The sequence below is a fragment of the Diplotaxodon limnothrissa genome, unplaced genomic scaffold (assembly GCF_057381915.1).
Source record: "Diplotaxodon limnothrissa isolate DT_005_m unplaced genomic scaffold, D_limnothrissa_male_GT1.1 unmapped_scaffold_4, whole genome shotgun sequence".
Taxonomy (NCBI): Eukaryota; Metazoa; Chordata; class Actinopteri; order Cichliformes; family Cichlidae; genus Diplotaxodon; species Diplotaxodon limnothrissa.
The window spans coordinates 3845813-3869344 of record NW_028188558.1 but is presented as its reverse complement, the minus strand read 5'-3'; the positions used below and the strand labels follow the sequence as shown (position 1 = coordinate 3869344).

General features: G+C 45.9%; 1 protein-coding gene across 4 annotated transcripts in view; it reads right to left on the bottom strand.

Moving 5' to 3' along the window:
* LOC146606909 (uncharacterized) overlaps nucleotides 1-23532 on the bottom strand; it is a 156890-nt gene that overhangs the window by 107007 nt on the left and 26351 nt on the right. Inside the window, exon 1 of one of the 4 annotated variants that reach the window (XM_085349275.1) lies at nucleotides 11062-11378. The exons of the other annotated variants lie outside the window; for them this stretch is intronic. Within the exon in view, the coding sequence (XP_085205401.1) occupies nucleotides 11062-11148 (87 nt within the window). The 5' untranslated portion in view covers nucleotides 11149-11378. Of the gene's footprint in view, nucleotides 1-11061; nucleotides 11379-23532 lie in introns of those variants that run through there. 4 annotated transcript variants of the gene reach the window in all.

Here is a 23532-nt window from a genome sequence, read left to right as displayed (position 1 = left end):
GACATCAAAGCCCTCCTCAACAACAAGAAGAGGGCTTTCAGAGGGGGCAACAAAGAGGAGGTGAGGAAGATCCAGGTGTTACTAAAGGACAAGATCAGAGAGGCTAAGGACAATTACAGGAGGAAGCTGGAGTGGAAACTCCAGCAGAACAGCATGAGAGAGGTGTGGAGGGGCATGAAGACCATCACTGGATTCAGGCCAACCAACAGCAGGGGAGCTGAGGGAGGTGAGAATAGAGCCGACGAGTTGAATCTGTTTTTCAATAGATTCGACACCACAGTGTCTGCTCCCACCCCCACAACCTCACCTGCAGTCAGCCTGGAATCCAGAGCCACACCACTGTGCCAGCCTCTCTCTTCACATGTTGCCTCCTGTGAGATTCCTGACACCCCTCCCCCACCCATCACCTTCACTCAATACCAGGTTGAGATGCAAATGAGGAGACTTCACTCAGGCAAGTCTGCTGGACCAGACGGAGTGAGTCCCCTTGTCCTCAAGACCTGTGCCCCCCAGCTGTGTGGAGTCTTTCATAAACTGTTTATGCTGAGTCTGAGTCTGCAGAGGGTCCCGGTGATGTGGAAGACATCATGCCTCGTCCCTGTACCAAAGACGCCTCGTCCCAGTGGCCCCCAGGATTACAGGCCCGTGGCACTGACCTCCCACATCATGAAGACCCTGGAAAGGCTCATCCTGGACCAGCTGCGACCCATAGTAAGACCACATCTGGATCCCCTTCAGTTCGCTTATCAGCCTCGTCTCGGAACAGAGGACGCCATCATCTACCTGCTCAATCGTGTCTACACCCATCTGGACCAGCCGGCGAGCACTGTGAGGGTCGTGTTTTTTGACTTTTCCAGTGCTTTCAACACCATCAGGCCGACCCTCCTGGGTGATAAGTTAGCAGCGATGCAGGTGGATGCTTCTCTGGTGTCCTGGATTGTTGATTACCTGACAGGAAGACCACAATATGTACGTCTCCCACAGTGTGTGTCTGACAAGGTGATCAGCAACACAGGGGCACCACAGGGGACTGTCCTCTCCCCCTTCCTCTTCACCCACTACACCACAGACTTCAGCCACTGCACAGAGACCTGCCATCTTCAGAAGTTTTCTGATGACTCTGCGGTGGTTGGATGCATCAGCAGGGATGATGAGACAGAGTACCGGGCTGTGGTCGACTCCTTTGTCACGTGGTGTGAGCAGAATCATCTGCAGCTCAACGTGGCAAAGACCAAGGAACTGATCGTGGACTTCAGGAAGACCAGGAAACACTTGACCCCTGTTTCAATCCAGGGGGTCAGTGTTGACATTGTGGAGGACTATAAATACCTTGGAGTACACATTGACAATAAACTGGACTGGGCTAAAAACACCACAGCACTTTACAGGAAGGGCCAGAGTCGTCTCTATTTTTTGAGGCGACTGAGGTCCTTCAACATCTGCCAGAAAATGCTGAGGATTTTCTACGAGTCTGTGGTGGCCAGTGCGATCCTCTATGCTGTTGCATGCTGGGGGAGCAGGCTGAGGGTCGCAGATGCCAACAGACTTAATAAACTAATCCGTAAGGCCAGCAATGTTGTGGGGATGGAGCTGGACTCCCTCAAGGTGGTGTCGGAGAGGCGGATGCTGTCCAAGATAAAGACAATGTTGGATAACACCTCCCACCCACTCCATGACATGTTGGTCAGTCACAGGAGCTCGTTCAGTGAGAGACTGAGATTACCGAAAAGCACCACTGAACGACACAGGAAATCATTCCTGCCTGTGGCCATCTCCCTGTACAACGCATCCACTTAACACACTGTTTGCTGCTACAACTACACATGTTTCTTTTCCAAATATTTATTTATGAGTGACTTATGTATGTATGTATGTATATATATGTATATATTGTACTATTCTTAGTTAGCGTATTGTCTGTCTTGTCTTAATGTTGGTTTAAAATGGAGCACTGTAACAAAAAATAATTTCCCCCAGGGATCAATAAAGTATTCTGATTCTGATTCTGATTCTGAACAAAAGGCCACCCTGGAATGTGCAGTTTTGTCTCACAGCAAAATGCCACAGATGCCACAAGCAATGAGGGAGCGTGCAATTGGCATGCTGACAGCAGGAATGTCAACCAGATCTGTCGCCCGTGCATTGAATGTTCATTTCTCAACCATAAGCCGTCTCCACAGGCGTTTCAGAGAATATGGCAGCACATCCAACCGGCCTCACAACCGCAGACCTCGTGTAACCACACCAGCCCAGGACCTCCACATCCAGCAGGTTCACCTCCAAGATCGTCTGAGACCAGCCACCCAGACAGCTGCTGGAACAATTGGTTTGCACAACCAAACAATTTCTGCACAAACTGTCAGAAACCGTCTCAGGGACGCTCAACTGCATGCCCGTCGTCCTCATCGGGGTCTTGACCTGACTCCAGCTCGTCGCCGTAACAGACTTGTGTGGGCAAATGCTCACATTCGATGGCGTCTGGCACGTTGGAGAGGTGTGCGCTTCACGGATGAATCATGGTTCACATTGTTCAGGGCAGATGGCAGCTGAGAATGTCCCAGTTCTTGCATGGCCAGCATACTCACCGGACATGTCACCCATTGAGCATGTTCGGGATGTGCTTGACCGGCGTATACGACAGCGTGTACCAGTTCCCACGAATATCCAACAACCTCGCACAGCCATTGAAGTGGAGCGGACCAACATTCCACAGGCCACAATTGACAATCTGATAGACTCCATGCGACGATGTGTTGCACTGCATGAGGCAAATGGTGGTCACACCAGATACTGACCGGTTCTGGGTCCCCAGACCCCCAATAGCGCAAAAAACTGCACATTCCAGGGTGGCCTTTTGTTGTGGGCAGTCTGAGGTACACCTGTGCACTACTCATGATGTCAGATCAGCATCCTGATGTGGCACACCTGTGAGGTGGGATGGATTATCTCAATATAGCAGATGTGCCCACTACCACACATTTGGACTGATTTGTGACCACTGTTTGGGAGGGATGGTTATATTGTGTATCTGGAATGAATTTTAGGTCTCTACGTCCATCCCATGGGGAATGGGAGCAGTAACAAAGGTGTTGCGTTTATATTTTTGTTCAGTGTATGTTCCATGGACCATGAAACAACACAAACCAGGCTGTTAAACTCTGGCATTCTTCAGTATCACTGCCCCCAGTACCCAACGTCTTCTATCCTCTGACCCAGAGACGCCCATTGATCCAGGTGCTCCCTCAAAGTGCGTCATTAACGGATCAATCCTCTCATCGATAGGCTCTGTAATCCTTGGGATTGGTAGCTGGAGCTGTCACATGAGCATCCGTACTCAGCTAAGAGCTTCTGTTGCTGCACCAAGCGTTGGTCAGGTGCCATTAAAAACATGGACACCGAGACGAAGTCAACAAATGGCCTCAGAAATGTGTTGTGACGTGAGCTTCACACACACTACAGCTGATGTGCTAATGCAGCAACCAATGACGCGGCTCGCCATGAAAGACATACCTGCTTCCACGTTTCTGACCTTTGTAGGGTCGAGTTTTGTCAGAAAAAGCAGTTTAAAAGCTTGTGTCTTCAAGACATGCCTGTATGTAATACAGACCTGCTGAGTTGTATCACCTGACTTCATTCATAAATAAAGATTTGTTGCTTTCATTATAATGTGTTTGTCTCAGCACAGAACTCCAGACTAACCTTAATAAGACTTCCTGTTTACATGCAGGAATGTCTGTCAATCAGATAATTATTGGACAACAAGAATTATCTTAAATCAAATGAAGGCTACAAATCAACTTGTAATCAGCTGAAACAGCTCAGGGTTTTAGTTCTGCTTTGTTACCATTACATTAACCCTGTGGTCTGTTAATTAAGACAGATTAGTCTCATTTAACACTGACTGATGGTGTTTTGTAGACATCTGGTCTAACGGGCACACTAACAGTTTAGAGGAAGACATGTTGAAGTTAAATCCGTACAAAGAGTCTCAATACACTTTGAATTCTACATGCATTTTTCAATAAAGGCTTTTAGCTCATGTCACTGCTAATGAAATGATCAGCTTGCAGACCAGCGCTGGCAGGAAGAGACGACGCTGCCCGGCCCGAGATGTCGTTTCAGATGTTTTCTTTTGGGCAGCGAGGCTCTCGGTTGCCATGGTGATGCCTGGGTGTCAACCTCAAAGACCATCTGTGTTGTTGTTGTCTGCCATCCAAAAGAAGAGGCGGCACGCACGGGTCAAACCCATAATCGCACACACTCATTGGAGCATGATTTAAGTTCTCGATATTATTTGCCTGAGAGTGAAAAGTGTGCATGAAGTCCACTGAGACCATCTGCGGCTTCTTCCTCATCCAAAGGAAACAGATGATTAAACAAAGCATCAGCCGGGAGTTAAAATAACTGCCTTAACACACGGTACGTGCAGCTCACCAACCTTTCTTTGTGACAGACGCTGACAGCATGCTTCGTTGACTGAAACAGCTGATCCTGTGGAGTCTGTCGGGCATTTTTGCACAAACACACGAGCTTAATCTCAATCCTGGCTGTAGCCTAAAACTAATCCTAATTCTCCCCTCAACCCTTGGCTCAGCAATTATGCAAGGCTCAGAATCTAAATGAAGAGTAGAAAAGTTTCTGATGCGTTTGCATCCCACTGAGACAGTGGGGGGGTCCCCGGATCAGCTGGGCGCAGTGGGCTCTTCCTCTGCATCCTCCGAGTTATTTCCAGACAAATCAGAGCAGACAGGAGAGAATTAACTCAGTGTGTCGAGCTGGTCCACAGCAGCGCCTGTTAGAGTGGAACTTCCCCAGCAGTGACCGCGACCACTCAGAATTATTACTCCAATATCACCACTAACCACACCCACCACAGCCCAGCGTCCTGTTAGTCTGAAAGTGTTGGATGTAAAAGTCAGTCTGAAAGAATATCATCGGTTACATGGACGTCACCTGAACACTGAACAATAGTCCAACGTGTGACTGTGTTTGTGCTGTAAAGACTAACAGGGAGGAGTCTGGGCGCCTGACCTTCATGCTGACACTCAGGTACTGACTGTGCTCATCATGGACTAAAACATCACACACAAGTCAGGAGCCCAAACGTTTAGAGATAACTTAAACTGAACAGTTAACTCGACTATGAAACAATAAGAATAATCGGTGATTAATGGGGGACAGGATGTTGGCAACATCACAACACTGTGAATGTGTGGTGATGTAATCAGACGCCACCTTTGTCCAACCAGAGAAGAGTAAAAATGTTACATAGTCCAAAGCCTTGGTTCAGCAGCTGCTTTGAACTCTGACTCAGGGCTCGCAAAATCGCTAGCCCGACGTCCCGGAGCTAGCGATTTTTCCAGTCGGGCTACCAAAATCTTTCTCTGCCCTGCCCGTCGGGCTATCGTAGAAAGGAAATATATGTCAATGCTTTTGCATTCTTTCGGAAATGTAGCTGGGTAATTATGTCATTGGCATCGGTGAGCCACTGTCAATATGTGACATATTGCAATTGAATTTGCGCTTGTTTTTTGCTTTCACTTTGCAATCGCGTGAACTGTGTATAGAGAGCGACAGCACTGATCTGTGAGTGATGAAAATTTGTGCACCAATTCCTCTGACATCGTCTTATTAATCGTTAGCTTACTACGCAAACATGACAAGTGAAATCTCCCGCAGCTTAAACATGTGAGAGGTTGATCGCGCAGAGAATCTCTGAGCTTATGTGAGTGAGTGTGTAAAAGCAGCAGGATATATATTTCAGTTCTGCTGAGCCAAATAAGACAGGTCAGGGTGAAGAAGTGACAGCCAAAGAAAAGCTTACCACAAAACGGAAAAGTTATGACAAATCAGACTATAAGGCAAAAAGAAAGTGCAGCTTCATGGTTTCATGGACAAAAGAATTTCTGTGGCTGCAATATGACGAGCTAAATAACCAGGGCTGCACATAAGTGGTCCGCAGGTGCGCATTCGCTGTAAAAATAAAAAACGTGCACAAGATAAGAAGTTGCAACGCTTGTTTGCTTACATAAGATTTTCTGGAGGAGGACAGACATTTGTTTAGAACTCTTAAAGATGTCGAAGAAGCTCCTTTAAGCAATTACTTTGGTGTTCCTCTACCTCCAAAGAAATGTCAGGAGTCAGAACCACAAAAGAAGCACGTATTCTCGGAAAACTGGTTGCAGGAGGTGAGCTGGCTTCAAACAAATGATGAACACACAGAGATGTGATGCAGAATGTGCCGTGAAAATCCCACTCTAGCGGACAAAAACAGTGCCTTTTATATGGACGCAAACGTCCATATAAACTTCTTATCTGGTGCGCGTCTTTTATTTTGACAGGGAATGCGCACATGCGGACCACTTATGTGCACCCGTGCAAATAACATAGGCCTAATGTTCTGCCGGGTGTGTTGTTGGTTTTCCCTCGATTTCTGAGTCGACAAGCGCCTTTGTTACTGGGACCAGTCATTTTAAGAAAGGCCCCCATTAGAAGCCATGAGAAATGCAAGAAATGCATTATTGCTCAGTCTGCAATATCTTTCCCAGAACAAACACCAATTGCAAATAACATACTAAAAATAAACCTGAAAAATCTGTTTAGAACAGCTACTATGTTGCAAAGAGTGAACTACCTCTGGCAAAATTTAGCAGTCTTTGCAAACTTCAAAAAGCAAATGGCCTCGATCTTGGTTCCACTTGCCTCTTACCCGTGACTTCAGTGGAAATTTCATATTCAGGATCTGACACAGACTGATTCATGTTCTACAGTTCTTACAAGTTCATAGAAATTTCTGTTCAATTAGAACCAAATATTTGAGTTGATGATTGTAATTTTTATACAATGTTGTAATTTGTGTTTCAATAATTTTTTGATTAATGTTTTGTTTCCATTACAATATTATACTTTAATGTATAATATTGTAATGGAAACAAAACAGGAAACAAAACATCAATCAAAAAATTGCTCTCTTTTTTATTTGGGCTACTTAAAATTTATTTTGGGCTACCAAAAACTGAAGCGTCCCTGCCCGAAGGGCTACCAGGGATTTTGAAATTTTGCGAGCCCTGTGACTGTAACAAACACTTGACTGTTTTCATTAATGAATGAAACTAATTATTGGCCCTGTGTTTGCTGTTTACACTGCAAACTTTCTCAAACACAAAGAAATAAATAATACTATTAAAAAAACATAAGAAAGTTTATTCATGAGTGTGGAAACACAAAACAAGTCTTTGCTTAAATAAAGTTTAGCTCATCGAGTTCAGGAAAACAACATCCTAATGCAGACTCTTTCCTCACAGTCTGGAAACGACGTACGAAACAGATCTTTATGTGTTTAGATGCTTTAGCCTGACGAGGTCAGGGCACCAAACCACCGAACACTGTGACTTACAGTGGAAGGAGCATTTGTGCGCTCCACCCTGGTGGGTAGATCGTCTAGAAGAAGCCCAGGAAGTTGGCTTTAACTGATCAGCGATGAGTCACGGATGCCATTTATAGCCCTGCATCTGAGAGCCAGACCAATCTGAAGCGACTCCAAGAGAAAACATTAATTTAATTAATACGATTTATTGACTTGTTAATTATTAACTGTCGTTAACTCTTTAATCAGTGATCATCATCGCGCACGGTGACTCAGAGGGTTACACGTCGCCGCGTTTTGACATCATGTTATAGACACGAATGAAAAAACAACACGATGTCACCTTCTTCTCACAGCTGTTTTTTTTAAAGATCTTTGTGTTTTCATTGTGTTTGAATTACACATGTCAGCATTAGTCACAGTGTTTTTGTGTCGCTGTCAAATAAATATTGGGTTTCGGTTACAAACACATTGTTTACAAGATTTCCTTCAACAGTCACGTGCACGGTTACAGCAGCTCTGTGTTTCACACTGACATGTTTAGGCTTTCATAAAAGAACAAACTGTGACAACCAGCAGCTTCTACAGTCAGCTGGAAAAATGATGGAGTGCAGCAGCAAAACACAGCGCTTCAGTTACCCTGCACAGCACAAATCTCAGCTCCCATAGGTCTCCATAAGGGTGTGTCTGTGTGTGTGTGTGTGTGTGTGTGTGTGTGTGTGTGTGTGTGTGTGTGTTGCAGTGGGCCCGTGCTAGCATGGGGGAGGGAGCATATCAATAATTCATCCATTGATTCTAAATGACCCCCCACTGCCAAGTGCTGGCCTCTGCTTCCAGCATCACATTTACACTGGCAGGTTCAGCACTGCTGCCTCGTTCAGACTGAATCACTGCAGCACAAAGACACAAAGACACAAAGACACAAGTTGGAATGAATAAAATCAGCATCTATTCCTTTATCACTGCTTTGTTACAGAGGAGAACAACGCTCCAGTAACGCGTAATCCGATTACTTTTTTCAAATAACGAGTAAAGTAAGGGATTACTATTGCAAAAATGGTAATTAGATTACCGTTACTTTCCCGTAGGAACGCTGCGTTACTGCGTTACTAAAACCGTGATTTTTTTGCGAGAATGTCTCACGACAGTGACGTAAGCGAGTGCGACGTTCGTGACAACAGCTGTGTGCAGATCAACAGTGGATCATATATCGAGTGCAGAGAGAGTATGAGCGTGCAGCGTTTAAAGCGTGGAAGCACTGACCTTACTTTGAGTTTGATTCCATAAAAAGTGACAAAAACATTAGTGTCCGCTGTGCGTGGGAAGAAAACTTCTTTTTACAGCGAAAAACCCCTAAACTTCCAACAAGCACCGAGTAGCTACGACGTAATGGGAAACTCACAGAGAAACTCGCGGATTCTTCCACTGACCGCGGCACACCTGCACCAGGGTAAACCTCCGCCTACCCCACTCCTGCTTTACAGGTGAAAATAGAGCAACAGGACCGCTGAGTCTTTGACTTTATTTATGTTCTGCTGTGTTTTACTTGCATCTATTTGAAAGACTGAGTGTAAACACAAAAAATATTTTATTTTATGTGCTGGAATGTGCAGAAAATAGGTTTAAATGTTAAACTAATTTCTTCCAGTCAGAGAATGTTGCATATAATTAAATGTTTGCTCGATGCATAAAGTTAAAAAATTAAATCTAATAAAACAAGTTTTAAAAAGAGACTTTTCCATTTGATTACATTTTGTATGATGGATTATGCAGAAAAAGTAGAATTGGGCTGAAAGATCTATCACTTTATCACCTCTTCAGGTTGTAAATCGTGTTTTTAAAAAGTAACTAAGTAATTAATTACTTTTGAAAATAAGTAATCAGTAAAGTAACGGGATTACTTTTTGGGGGAAGTAATCAGTAATTAGTTACTGATTACTTTTTTCAAGTAACTTGCCCAACACTGGACAGAGTGTTGGCTTCATCACCGACACACGTCACCACATCAGGAAACAGCTGGTTCAGTGAGTATTTAAGGTTCACTGCAGACAAACTGGAGAAAAACGAATCACATGAAACATTTGTTACTGGTTTCTGACCTCGTCGTAGAGACTCACATACCTGTGTTCTGCTATCAGTGTGATCACATGTGCTGGTACAGTTTGCCAGGTTGACCCATGTAACCTCCACTATCCTGTAGACGTGGAATATGTTTCACATATGGATCGCTTCATTACCCGACTATGACTGTGTGCTTCACAGGTGCTTACTGAAGTGCTGCTTTACACAAAAGCAGACAGTAAAAATAAGAACTGCAGGTCCAGACCACAGGTTTATGTGTTGATAATGATGATGTGCAGTCACTCATTGTCACAGGATACTTCCTGCAATGATGCTACAGGTCACGCAGTTCTGCAGAGGTGGAGGAAACAGATGCTTTTCCTAACAGAGACACTTTAATGACTTAAAGAATCTAACTGACACACAAACCTCAGTTTGTCTGACATTCATGAGAGTAAATGCTCCTGAATGTTCTGTTAGTTCACTGGATGATTGCTCCTGTTCACCTGACTTCAAATGTAAAGATCCCTGAGACAAACTCTCAGTTTCAGGCCACACGAGTTCAGCGGTGACACGATCGCACAACCAGCCGCGACATTAAAGGCTGACGCGCTCACTACCTTTGGTTACAGCGCTCCACTCTCAGCTCACACGACATACACAAAAATAATGACGCTGGGTGCTTCTGTGTCCTCAGAAACACCAGATCTGTTAACCCTAACCCTGTTCACGAGAAAAGGATGGAAACGGAGTGAGACATCACTCCCGGCGGACACACAAACACTGTGCTAAGGTTTGTTTCAAAACGGAGCTCCTGGGTTGTGTAGCTGCTGAGCGAGCAGGTGGCACACAAAGACGCGCTGTCAGGAATCATTACATCGAGACTGACAGGACGTCACTGGCACATAAACACTGATCTGTGGTTTACTGACAATGTTCTCAACAACAGACGCACAACCCTGGTTTGGTCTGGTTATTTGTGTTGTACGGCTTCGTTAGTCTGACGTGATATTAAGACGAGCTTTTAGGGATGTCAACAAAAGGATTTCACGTGCTGAGGTCATATTTATGAATCAATCTGAACAGCAAATAGCTAATAGTTTACCTCTTTATTTTATAACACATATGAACACATGTGTATGGCGTGTTTCACGTCTTTATGGGCGTATAGATCTGTAAACAGGCTGATGGGTGTGTGTCTGTTTATTGTAGCGGTGCAGAAATGTTAAAAATGATGATGATAATAATAATAACAACACTTCTCACATCAGGCTGATAGAGCAACACAAACCTCCTGATAGCTGCAAACAGCAAAACCCCCAACGACAGGCACACAAAGAGCGAGCAGGGACCCACCCTGACAGCATGTGAGCCTCCTACTACGACTCACTGTGGAGCAACACAACACCAGGAGACGGAGGATATGAGAGAGGATACAACTGCTGTGGGGGAGCAGCCACACACTCCACAGGAGACGACGGGGTGAGAGATGGTTCGGTGCTCCTAACATCATGTGGACGCTCGTCTGCACATAAACAAACCTCACCTAACCCCACCTCCTTTCTCTTTTTGCAGGGTGGGGTGCTCCATCCTTACACACTTTGCACCACGTGGCTCTCCATCTATTCGTTTACCTTCTTGGGTCTCTTCCTCCTCTGTCCCAGCCCGTTGAGGCGATCGCTGGGGTCCAGCCTGTAGTGGGAGTGGCTGTCCTCGCTCATCCTGTCCCCGTCCACTCCGGGTTATTCCTTTCTTCTTTCTGTCCTCTGAATCGAGCTGACCTCTCTCCTCTCTGGTCCTCGCTCTCTGAGCCGGCGGAGCATGAGAGAGAGGAGTGGTTGGGGAGAGGGAGGGGAGACGAGCGAGGGAGGGAGGGAGCACAATGGTGTTGCCATGGCAGCAGCTGCCACCAGTGTTTATCTGGAAACGTCGCTGGCAAACCAGAATAGTTGCCACACGTTGCCACACTCGCACACTCGCACACTCAGCTGCCACACGTTTGTGTGCGACCTGCCCGTGGCTTCCTCGTTACAGACACACCGAGAGGAAACGCTCAGACACAAGGCCGAACATGAACGAACACTCGTGTGTGGGAGGAACAGGGCACAGACTCCACGCCGTCGTTAAAGATGGCGTGTGTGCTAAACGGAGCTGTGCGCTGATCGATCAGTCAAGTGAAAAAAACAAAGGAAGCTGTCTGGATGGAGTTTGCTGCTCCCACTAATCAAAGAGATGCATCACAGCTGGAGCTGATTGATGCACGAGCCACCGTTTGCACCACCGACTCCACGCTTGTGTTTCCTTTCTGCACCATGTTGTTAACACTGACCCCACACTGTGTTCATGAGCTAAAGAAATCACGATGATTGATTGATTTCACTGACTCGTCTGCACAAAGCATTTTGTAGGTTACAGCATGAAACGACTGTAATCTCCACATTTACACTCACAGTTTCTGTTTTACTCTCAAACTGATCAATAACAGCTTTCCTGTGTAACAAACACACAAAATAAAACAACTGTACCACCAATCAAACACAAGGAAAATAAATGATATTGTGAGTTCAGCAGTGGGTCTGTGACCGGTGTGTAAGAGGACGATAGATGAGTGGGTGTTTGTAGAAACAACCTTTGTGATTTAAATGTGAGACAGCAAAGCGTCAGACAGAAGCCTGAGCTGAATATTTCCTGTGATATGAAGTCACCGTGTTTGAGTCGGTCAGTCGACTACTACTCAGTGAGTGTCCCACACACACACAGACCCACACAGACTCACACAGACTCACACAGATCTTAATGATGGCCTCAGGCTTTGAGCTCCCACTAACAGCAGGTCCCAGCAGCATCCCATCAATAGTGATGAAAAATGCAGCTACAGCTGCTTTTCCACTACTGGAAGTTAATCAGGTCAAAGCTGGAGCTTCACCCTGTTCAGACTGAACCATGTGAGCCGGCCTCACTCCACAGAGGACGCCTCCAGGACAAGCGTGGGCTCCATCGAGGCCCACAGCTGCTGTGACATCGTGGACGTGTTCTTCAGCTTGTTTTTCAAACAATCTCAGCAAACGTGCCAAAATCATGTTCAGTGAGACTCTGTGGCACACAATCCAAAAACAAAGAAGGCTAAAGGACATGCTCTGTCCTCTGTGTGACCCACAGTCGTGGCTCAAATGTGGGACTGTGGCCTGGTGTGACCTGAACACTGTGGGAACCTGAGGGGCAAATCTGAGGATTTCATTTGGCTTTTTCATTAGAGATAAGATGGATTATGTGAATGAAAAGGCAACACACACACACACGTAGGGTAGCTGTAGCCCGACTGGCTCATCTGCTAATCAGAGGGTTGCTGGTTCGATACCTGGGATCCAAAGTGCAAACTCTTGGGGAACGAGTCTACTTTGTGTGCATCTGAGGTTGAAGCGGAGCTGGTTTCAATAAACTGCTAGTTTCCCTTTCATACTCCTGAAGGACGTTCCTCACAAAGAGCGAGGCAGCAAGTCTGTGCAGGTCCTCAGTCATGCAGGTCAGCGTCGTCTGAAGAGCTTCTCAGAGTTTCATCTCTCACCCAGTTCCAAGCTCAGTTTGTGTCCCAGATACATGCCGCTGATGGCCAGGAAGTGACATCACTGGATCAGTTATGAGAGCGAACCCTTCAAGACTCAAACCTGCCTGGCAACGAGGGAAACGGCTACACAGGAAGTCCAGTGACGGGGTGCAGATGTTCCATCACCGGGATGTCATCGCTTGTTGTGTTTGCGTCACGGGACTTCCAGGTTGTGTTGCTGTAACAGCCCCACCCACACTGAGGTGGTGCTCAACTGTAACTGAGAGACAGAGTCGAGTAGAGTCGAGTAGAGTCAAGTTGAGCTGAGGCAGTTATGTTCTACTGGAAAAGAGGCGACTGTGGCTCAGGACATCAGTCGGTAGTTCGATCCCCGGCTGCTCCAGTCTGCGTGCCAAAGTCACCTTGGGCGGGATACTGGTCCCTGTTGCTGCCAGTGCTTTTATTAGATGCTCTGGAACTGGTTTAGTGCTTAGGGAGGGTAGAAGAGTGCTGTATAAGAACCAGTGCATTTACCATTACTCTGGTTGCCAGTTTGCTACGGTCACCAGCGGTTTGTACAGAGGACACAGACCTGTATGTGAACAGATAGGGAGAGTGTTTAACTCCAGAGGAAAAGTTGGTTTAAGGTGCTGCATGTTCCACATGTGCACTGCACATCTGCAGCTAGTAGCTGAGGAGTGGTTTCCACGCACGCGACGTCCATAACCCCTCTGTCCTCCACAGGGGCTGAGATCCAGCTCTTTGGGCCCTCACAACCCCAACATCGCTCTCACACACAGCACCTGCTCCGGTCAGCTGATTAGACAGCTCATTGTGTGTGTGTGTGTGTGTGTGTGTGTGTGTGTGTGTGTGTGTGTGTGTGTGTGTGTGTGTGTGTGTGTGTGTGTGTGTGTGTGTGTGTGCGAGGTGAATTAAGGTTATTATAAAGGACAGATATCATGTTTCATCTGGGAGAGCAGCCAGCAGCTGCAGGAGGTGAGCATCCAACGACATGATGAACCCAAAGACTCCAGCTCAGCCAAACTACAGTTACAGATTACAGTTACACTCCTAACTGTTCCTGCAGTATTTAAGAAAGACGTCAGTGATTCAGACCAAAACTGCTCTGCTAACTTCACATTTACTAAACATTAATGTTCCCAACACAGATTTACATGAGAATGACAGGACATCATAGCCCCCCCTGCCCCCCCTGATATTACATCACTTCAATCCCAAACAGAAGGAAAGGAAAGATCAAATCTGTCTTGAACCTCTGCTTCAAAGTTACAGGAACACTGGAGTCACTCTCACTGTCAGAGACCTCAGTGTGTTGGAAGCTGCTAGAAGAAGCAGATGGGGGAGAGGAAGAGGAGGGCCACGGTGCTGATCTGAGGAAGTCTTCTGATCAAACCACAGCAGACCAACAAGCCCGACGTCGTTCTGATCCAACATGAAGGCTTCCATCTGTCTATTCTGTCACATCGCACACGTCTCAAGTCATCCTGTTCAACCCATCACAACATAATAGTAACAATAAAACAAAGGCAGTGGAGCGTTCACCACGAGCTTCTACAAAAGTGCACGTTCATTTTAATAAAACTGTTTTTACAGCAGTGTGCGAACATTAATATGTTGTAACCAAACGTTGTTACACCAGCTGCACTGAACCTGTGGAGACTGGAAGTTATTTGCTGCTGGTTTGTTCAGACCTGTTACTGCACACCTTGCATAGTTTGCATAGTTTCCTTCACTGCATGCAAAGAGACGAGGCGGGTGGAAACCTGCGACCCTGATCACATCACCAGTCCATCACAGTCAAACACTCACGGCTGTAATCTATTTCAAATCAAAGTGTTTGCACGGTGAGAAGAAGCTGGCGTCGCTGGGGGAGCGTGCGCCCGGCTGCACTTAAACACAATCTTCATTGGTGCTGTGAAACATCCACGTCTCACTTCATCTGCAAAGAAACCTGATGCATCGCTTTGGAAATATTTGAAATCCCTCATTTGTCACTATGCACGACGAGTCGACCGGCTGACCAACCTCAGGTTATGCAGCGAGTGCTGAGAAGCAGCTAAATGGCTGCAGTGACTTTATTCCCTGAGTGGGTGTGTGTGCATGAAAGCCAAAGGGGGGCTGTGTAAGAGACAAGGGGAGTCTCTGTTGTGCTCACAAAGAGGAAACCAAGATCTGGATTTTATGGCCGAAAGAAGAAAACATCTTTTCAAAGTTTCCCAGGCCCACTGTGGAGCCGCCCACAGCTCCAACATGAAGGTCATCACAGTAATGCAGCCAAGTGCTGACAAAGGCGTGGATCAAAGTGCTGCCGTGAAAGAATTGGCTTTGTTTTTGCAGCTGCCTGAGCTGAAAGAAGCTAGATTTGACCACTGCCTTGATTTGACCACTGCAGGTAGAATGAAATGCCAGCATGTTGTTCACACTTCTTACCCGAGCTGTTCTCCAGCGCATCCGTGAGTGTGGCTGTGAACAGAGGAAGCACTCGAGCAGAAAGTGCTCGTGTGAATGAGTTCAGAGTAGAGCAGCTCGATGTGGGAACAACTCGTGGCGTTCATTTAGAGAACAAACATGTTCATGGTTACTGTACATTTCAGAAATGTGACACTTTAAATGAGAAACACGATTCTGCTTTAATAACAGGGGAGCCTGTTCACTATAAACACCATCCAGCCATAACTCTGCCTGCACCCACAACACGGAGACAAATATGTCAGCGTTGTAGCGCAGTTCTGTAACATAGACACCACAAATATCTCCTCAGCCGAGCCGCCCTTCGTGCCCCTCCCACAGCCACATGCTCCGTCAGCCTGCCTGGCAGAGAGGGAGGGGGGCGTCTGGCCTAGTGCCAGGCTCTCTCAATATTTTATGAGAGGGAGGGGAGGGAGGAGGAACACGAGACTTACAGTAACAATAAGAGCTGAACAACATGTAACAGCAGCAGAGTGACGGGCAGGAGCAAAGTCTCACACAAATAAGAACTACGAGACTTACAGTAACAATAAGAGCTGAACAACATGTAACAGCAGCAGCGATGGAAACAACCTCGTGTTTGTTGGAGCAGGGATGGTTAGAAAGAGACGACGCTGCTTTGTGCACGGACCATATTTATGAGTACGAGTAGTGAGTTTAATGATATTTCAATTATATGACAAATATCCAGTGTTGGGGAGTAACGGAATACACGTACGAGTAACTGTATTCTGTTACAGTTACTGTTTAAACAGGTGGTATTCAGAATACAGTTACTTTGTTGAAATAAATGGATTACACTGCATGTTGGGGAGTAACGGAATACACGTACGAGTAACTGTACTCTGTTACAGTTACTGTTTAAACAGGTGGTATTCAGAATACAGTTACTTTGTTGAAATAAATGGATTACACGGCGGTACTTTCCTGTTTCATATTGTGGCGGGTCAGGACTGTTTGGGTTTGTTTGACATGTTCTGTTGTTCCAGGCGGCAGCGTTGTGGTTGCCATGGTTACAGGGTGACACGCTGCGTGTTTCCTGGGTGAGAGAGGCCTTGTTGTTGTTGTGCTAAGCTAACAGGCAGAATGTAGCATCATGGGCAGTGTAGTCCGTGCTGCAGGGAGAATGGACTGCTGTACCCGTGATGTGTCTGTGAGCGAGGGAGGGAGAGAAAGGAAAAGCACAGCTGTCACCGAGCAGAAACGGGAGCTGGAAGCATGTAAATATAATAATAACCACTGCAAGAAGAGAGCCTGACGAGCCCAGCTGTAAGTAAGCTGTTAAGACTCGACCGTACACCGTGTTCCTGTTTTCCTCCGAAAACAATAAGTTCCGTTGTCTGTGAAGGTTCTCAGTCATCCAGGTCATCGTAGTCTGAGGAGCTTGCAAAGAAAAGCGTCTGGACTTCTTTAAGTTGCTTGAAGACGTTTCACCTCTCATCCAGAAGCTTCTTCAGTTCTAAGAACAGAGGTTTGACTCTGTTCTGCTCCTTTGACAATAAGTTCTGTTGGAGCAGCCTTTCAACGCCTCTCTGTCTCTGCTAGCAAAGTTGACCCAGACAACAAAGTAAAGCTCGTTTTCAGTTACGAGCCCGACATGAACCCGACGTGTTAGCCAGAGGTCCCTTTACTACGGTTCGGAGCCGCGGACCTTCAGTAACAGTAATAAATCACAGCAACAGTACATTCATGTAATTGTAAACAGCATGATAATATATTAAGTAATCCAAAGTATTCAGAATACATTACTCTCATTGAGTAACGTTACAGAATACATTTTGGGGCATGTAATCTGTAGTCTGTAGTGGAATACATTTGAAAACACTGCAAATATCCAGCACACTGACAGCTGTGACCTTATACACATGCCCAGTGAAAGGTTGATTGAACACTGTACATGGTATATAGCTGGTCTGGGGTCAGATTCTGCCAACCAGGCAGCGCTGCCTCATGACACGGGGCTGGATCAGCCATCTATTGATCCATCCCAGAGAAGATGAAGGACACGTGATGATGACACCACTGTGCAGTAGGACTGCCACAAACGATTATTTTGATAGTCGACTAATCAGATCATCATCCATTAGACGTACAGCTTATTGCACCAGCAGCATCTGCTCTTATATAACTATCATTAGCTTACAGCTTTAAGTGTTTGTGCTAACTAAAAATAAAGACAAGATGGTAGTTTATTAATTTTTAATGAAATTTGCAGATTGTTTCGGTGAAGTTTAATAAACTCCTTGCTTTCTAAAATATAACAGGACACCGGAGTATATTCTCCAGCGTCTCACACTTCTGATAATCAGCTGTCTGCTTGACAGTTTTAGCTGTGCAAAAACTATAACTTTAATCTCAGCCAAACCGATTTACTCAGGAACAAATAAAATACTAAAGAAAGCCAAACAATAACATTTGTAAGTTATCTAAGTGACTTATATATATGTTTAACCTGAGTAGCGAAAGACGGTGGTGGGTTTGAAAACGATTTGCTGGGAGTCCGGTGTTCTCACGGCTCTAGTTAGCCTAGCCCCCGGCTCGCTAACGAGCTAGTGGGTAACAGACGTCTCCGAAAACGTCGGAGCGCTTTTGAAAATATGTGGTGTCCTGATAAACTGAGCAGATATTTGAGGTTTACACAGCTACATTCTCCCTGAAAATATGTTAAACGTTTATTTTGTGACCCAGAAAGAATAATAAGAGTAAAGTTAAAACTAACTAGCTGCCGCCATTGTTGACAGCTGCGCTATGAATTCTGGGACACAGCTTCTTCTTCTTCGGGGTTTAATGGCAGCTGGCATCCTTTGTACATGCAGTGCTGCCATCTTCTGTTTCAGTCCGTTATTACACTCTTAAATCCTACTACTCATTCCTGCGTCCTTTGTGATCTTACAAAGCTTCAAACGATGCGTCGACTATTAAATTAGTCGTCGACGATTTTAATAGTCGACATAATCGTGACTAGTCGACTAATCGTGGCAGCCCTACTGTGCAGTTCACATTGGAGGGCTTTATTCCATCCACTGAGTCATCAGAGCTGTGGGACTTCTGTGAGCTCTGCTGTGTGGCTGACAAAGCTGACATTAAGTGTCCAACTTTCAGGATTTTTGCTAAGCTGTCACTCACTGTAGCTATCATCTCACACACTTGGCTACTTTTCTCTGTAAAGGTGTTTGATGACAGAGTCTTAACCCCTGCATATGAAGATAATGTGTTTGATATATCTGTTAATACCTGACACGACTTCTTTCCTTTCAAGTCTGTTTCACATCCAATTGTAGAGACAAGTGTGTCAGAGGATCGTGTGAAAGGATGTTCTGTCTTTCTTCAACATACATATCTGTGTCACGTATTTACACAAAGAGGAAATCGTATCGATGGCGAGGCTGGCGAGGAGGGCCGGCCCTCACCGATCCACCGTTTATATGCAGCCTGTGTCTTTCATGTGTCTCCACCTGGATCCCTGCTGAGCCACTTCCTCCCCAGCCCTCAGAAACACTGTTGCTATAGCAATTGTATCTAAGTGAATAACCATAGCAACCACAGAGATGTTTTGGATGGCACAATGGTAGCTGCTGGTTTTAAGTGCTGGAGATCAAAGGGGCCTAACGTTGTTAGGGAAGAGGAGGGGGGTTAATCAGTGTCGGGGAAAGCGGAGACCAGCGGGGTCGGCAGGAGCAAGCAGGAGGCAAAGGGAGGAGCGAGGAGAACGACGGTTTTCCCTCATGGCACCAACACCCGTCCCATTTCCCTGCGGTCCAATAATTAGCTGTTTGGGGTATACTGCGACAGGAAGACGGCTCCTGCTGTCGAGCTTGCAGTGATGGTTAGTAGCTGTTCCACCCATGCTGTGTGAAACTTAATACACGGCCTCATTAAAGATGGAAATTAGCCTTTGGCTATAATCTGGCATGTTTACATTCATGTAATTTTTCTTTTTACATTTATGTTCATTAACATGCACGGTCCTAAATAAATAAATAAAATAAAATCGCTTCCTAAGGAGATTTGGTTTCAAGGTCAAATTTATTTCTATAGCACATTTCAAACAGCCGATGCTGCACAAAGTGCTTAACAATATAAAAATGGTATTAAAAAGCAACAATGTAACACAATAATAACAGTAAAAAACAATAATAGGACAGTAAAAGAGTTAAAACAATAACTAAACTAATTCAAATAAGACCAGAATGCTTGGGTCATAGTGTGTTAAAAGCCAGGGCATAGAAATGTGTCTTTAGTAAAGATTTAAATTGCTCAAGTGTTTGTGCAGATCTAATATTTAAGGGGAGACTATTCCAGAGTCTGGGACCTGCCACAGAGACGGATCTATCACCACGGGATGTGAGGTCAGTCCGTGGGATGGACAGCATTAGTTTTGAGCTGGACCTCGTGGTTTGTCCTGAGCATAGGCAGAGAGGAGCTCAGACAGGTGAGGAGGGGCTCGGGCGTTAATGACTTAAAAACAAAAAGTAGAAGTTTAAATTGGATCCTGTAGGAGACAGGAAGCCAGTGTAGAGAAGCTAAAACTGGGGTTATATGCTCTCTCCGTTTGGTACCAGTTAGCAGGCGAGCAGCAGCATTTTGAACCATCTGAAGACGATGGATGGAGGCCTGATCTAGACCATAACACAATGAATTGCAGTAGTCTCATCTGCAAGTAAGGGAAAGGTGAATAAGACGCTCAAAGACGTTAGGAGGTCTGGCTTTACCTTGGCCAGCTGTCTTAACTGAAAGAAGCAGGACTGAACACTGCACTCACCTGCTTCTTCACTTTAAAAGAACCATCAATGTAGACACCGAGCTTTTTACACGTGTTTCAAGTAGCGGTGCTTTATCAGGCCAGTACAGGTCAGCCTAATCACTGGTTTCAAACTCCCAGTAATGAAACTGGGGAACACTGGTTGTGCTCAACCTACAAAATATTTCACGTTCCTGCAATATGTGCTGAGCACGCACGACAGACATGAAGCAGACAGGATCACAGCTGATCTTCTCTCGCTCACGAGTGAGCTAGTTAATGTTGGGAGTCACAGAGGGAGCGCTACGATCAACCTTTAAATCAAAACGGTTCACCTCCGACACAAGGCGTCCAGTCGACGCAGAACCCAACGCAAGGCATCGCCTGAGGGTTCTTCCATCCATCACTGAAACCATTCTGTGTAGGTGCTTTCAAAGTGTCAAAATGAGAAGTTTACTGTCAAAACTGTAAATAACAGAGAAAACTGAGATATTTTACTCTTTCATGAAAATTATTAGCTCAGTATTAATTTGATGACAGCAGCACGCTGAGAAAGGAACATTTTAAAACAGAGACACCCCAAGAATCCAGGTGAAAATATTATGTGGCAGGTTCGTGCACAAATGTTATTAATAAGTAGCTGTTATTAGAGCGACTCAAAGGATGCTGAGTGGTTGGGATGTCCCCCAGACCATCACTGAAACACCAGAGCAGCCGTGCTGACGAGGTTCCAGCAGCACGATGCTCTGCAGCCTCTTCCACATGTGCTCAGCATGCAGCGGCTCTCATCTGTGGAAAGCACAGTTCTGCTCTTTGATGGGAAATGTTAATCAGACTGCATGATGTCAGTTCACCCTGCATCCACAACAAAGAAGAAGAAGCCGTATGTAAACATAACATACAAACTGACCGAGGACAAGAGGGAACAGTGCTGCTGTCAGTCCAACGTGTCCACGTCCTCTGGACTAAGAAGGGGAGAAACCGTCCAACTGTCATAATCACAGCCACACACCTGCATCAGTGATGGTCTGCATGACTTATATGTAAACTTTAAACTTCAATAAGGATGCCAGCAAAAGCAGCTTCTTTCCACTGCTGGAAAACTGCAGTGTTTGATGTGAAACAGCAGTAATCACATCAGCGATGGCTTCACGGGGACACTGACAGACGATTTCTGTCCCTGCTCCTCTAACCTGTAGCTCCTTAAATCCAAACCCAGACAAAGCTCGACGTGTCCTGTGAGGTTGGACCGCTCACATCCCCAGGTTTGGCTTTGAAATCACATCTTACACTCTGTGCTACAGTCACAGCGTAGGGAGGCAGGAAACTGCCCCGTCGCCAAGGAAACCTAGGTGTCTGTCTGTTGTCAGGGCAACAGGGCAGAGGGGATGGGGAGCAAAAACACGGATAACGACAGGAAGGCTGGGCAGAGACAACAAAGGCAGGCGGGGCCGTCAGCTGACATCTTTGGATAGCAGGAAACTGTGAAGCATAAACAGATCTGATGCTCACGATCTGTTTACATGTTTTTCTCTTCACGTGGAGTAAAAATGGCGTCATTCACGAGACCTGGTTGTTCCAAATATGTCAGATTCATGTGCTTATCCATCGTATTCCTACTGATTCTCCACACAGACAGTCAGCCTGTCGTCAGCTACTTTTCAGTGGCTTGTATGCAACGCTTGGGAACATGCTGGGGAGGGTTACCCATCACCTGCCAGCATTTCAATCAGAGAACTTCCTGAATCTTAGTTTATGACAGCTGGAGCCATTTACATATGTAACACTGCTGTATTAGTCCTATTATATAAAAGCAAACAGTGATGTGTTCTGCTTCCTGCTCATTTCTTTTCTTCTTGTCTCAAACTGACTGAAAACAAACACGAGTCACTGAGAAACATCCGTGTTTCCTTTATTATGAAGATAAATTACATTTAATCTGACATTATGCTTTTCTTGCTCATGAGTCACAAATCAAAGGTAAGTTGTTGAAGGGCGCCCCCTTGTGACGGCTTGCCAACAACACATACACTACACGCCACGATCGCTCACACAGGCCACGACTTTTAGGAAAGAGCCCCATTAAACGCTGTTCTTCTGCTCAGTGAATTAGCAGTAAATCAGGAATTCCAGGCTGCTGCGAGGCGGCAGCGGCGTGTGCACTAACAGGGCCTCACCCCCTCTTCAACTTATTTCCAGCAGCAGCTCACATGACCGGCTAATGTGTCAAAGTTTTCTATGAGCGACACCCACAGAGAGAAGAGGGGAGCCTATCAGAAATAGCACGGCTGACTCGTAAAAGCTGCAGTGAAATCAGATAATGGAGGGGGGGGGCTACTTCAGGCTTCACCTTTGAAGACAGTGACCTTGCAGGTGACGTATGGTGAAGGTGGAGACTGTGAGGGGGGTACTAGCAGAAGAAAACGCTCAAAAACACAATAATAAAGTGAGCAGGTTAGTGTGTGACTTCAAACCTCTGCAACATGGTTTGAAGTATGAGGGAGTCATGGTGGTGTTCAGTGCATCCTCTGAACAGAAGAAAAGAAGACAAGGAAATGTGAACGAGGACGTTCAGGATAATGAAAGTAGACGGGAGAACTGGGCAGTGGCTGCAGGTTTACAGTGACCTGTGTGAGAGAGCACATGCTGAGGAAGCAGAAGAAGACTTGGCTGAGGTTGGAAGGATGTGCAGTAAGAGTAAGGAGGACATGAGGGCAGCTATGAAGGAGAATGATGGTCCTGATAAACATCTGGAGGTATGAAGGGGAGTTTTTAACTAGATTGTTTAACACAGTGTTGGGACAGATGCTTGTGTCCTGGTACTGAAGAATCAGGGTGCAGAGCTGCAGCAGCCACAGGGGGATGGAGCTGATGAGCCACACCGTGAGAAAGAGCTACTGAAGTGAGGTTCTACATGTAGATGAGGAAGTGCAGAGAAGGTTAGAAGGAGTTGTATCATATCTGTGTGGATGTGGAAAAAGCACACGACGGGACACCAAGAGACGTACTGTGGTACTGCACATACTGAGCACATACTGAGCACATACTGAGGCTGTGCAGGAGACAGCAAGGCACAGGTAGGAGCTGTAGGAGGGACAGATGGATTTAGAGCGGGGGCGCCATGACATCAGGACTCGACTCTGAGGCCCTTCATGTGTGCGATGGTGCAGACAACACTGGGAACTATAGTGAGAACAGGGGGTGGAGAGGTGGAGCCAGTAAGACTGAATACATGTGTGTGAAGGAGAAAGGTGCCTGAGTGAAGCTGGTCCAGAACAACACAGTGCACAGGGCAGGTGCAGAGGAGGTGGGGTGGGTGGAGGTGAGGGT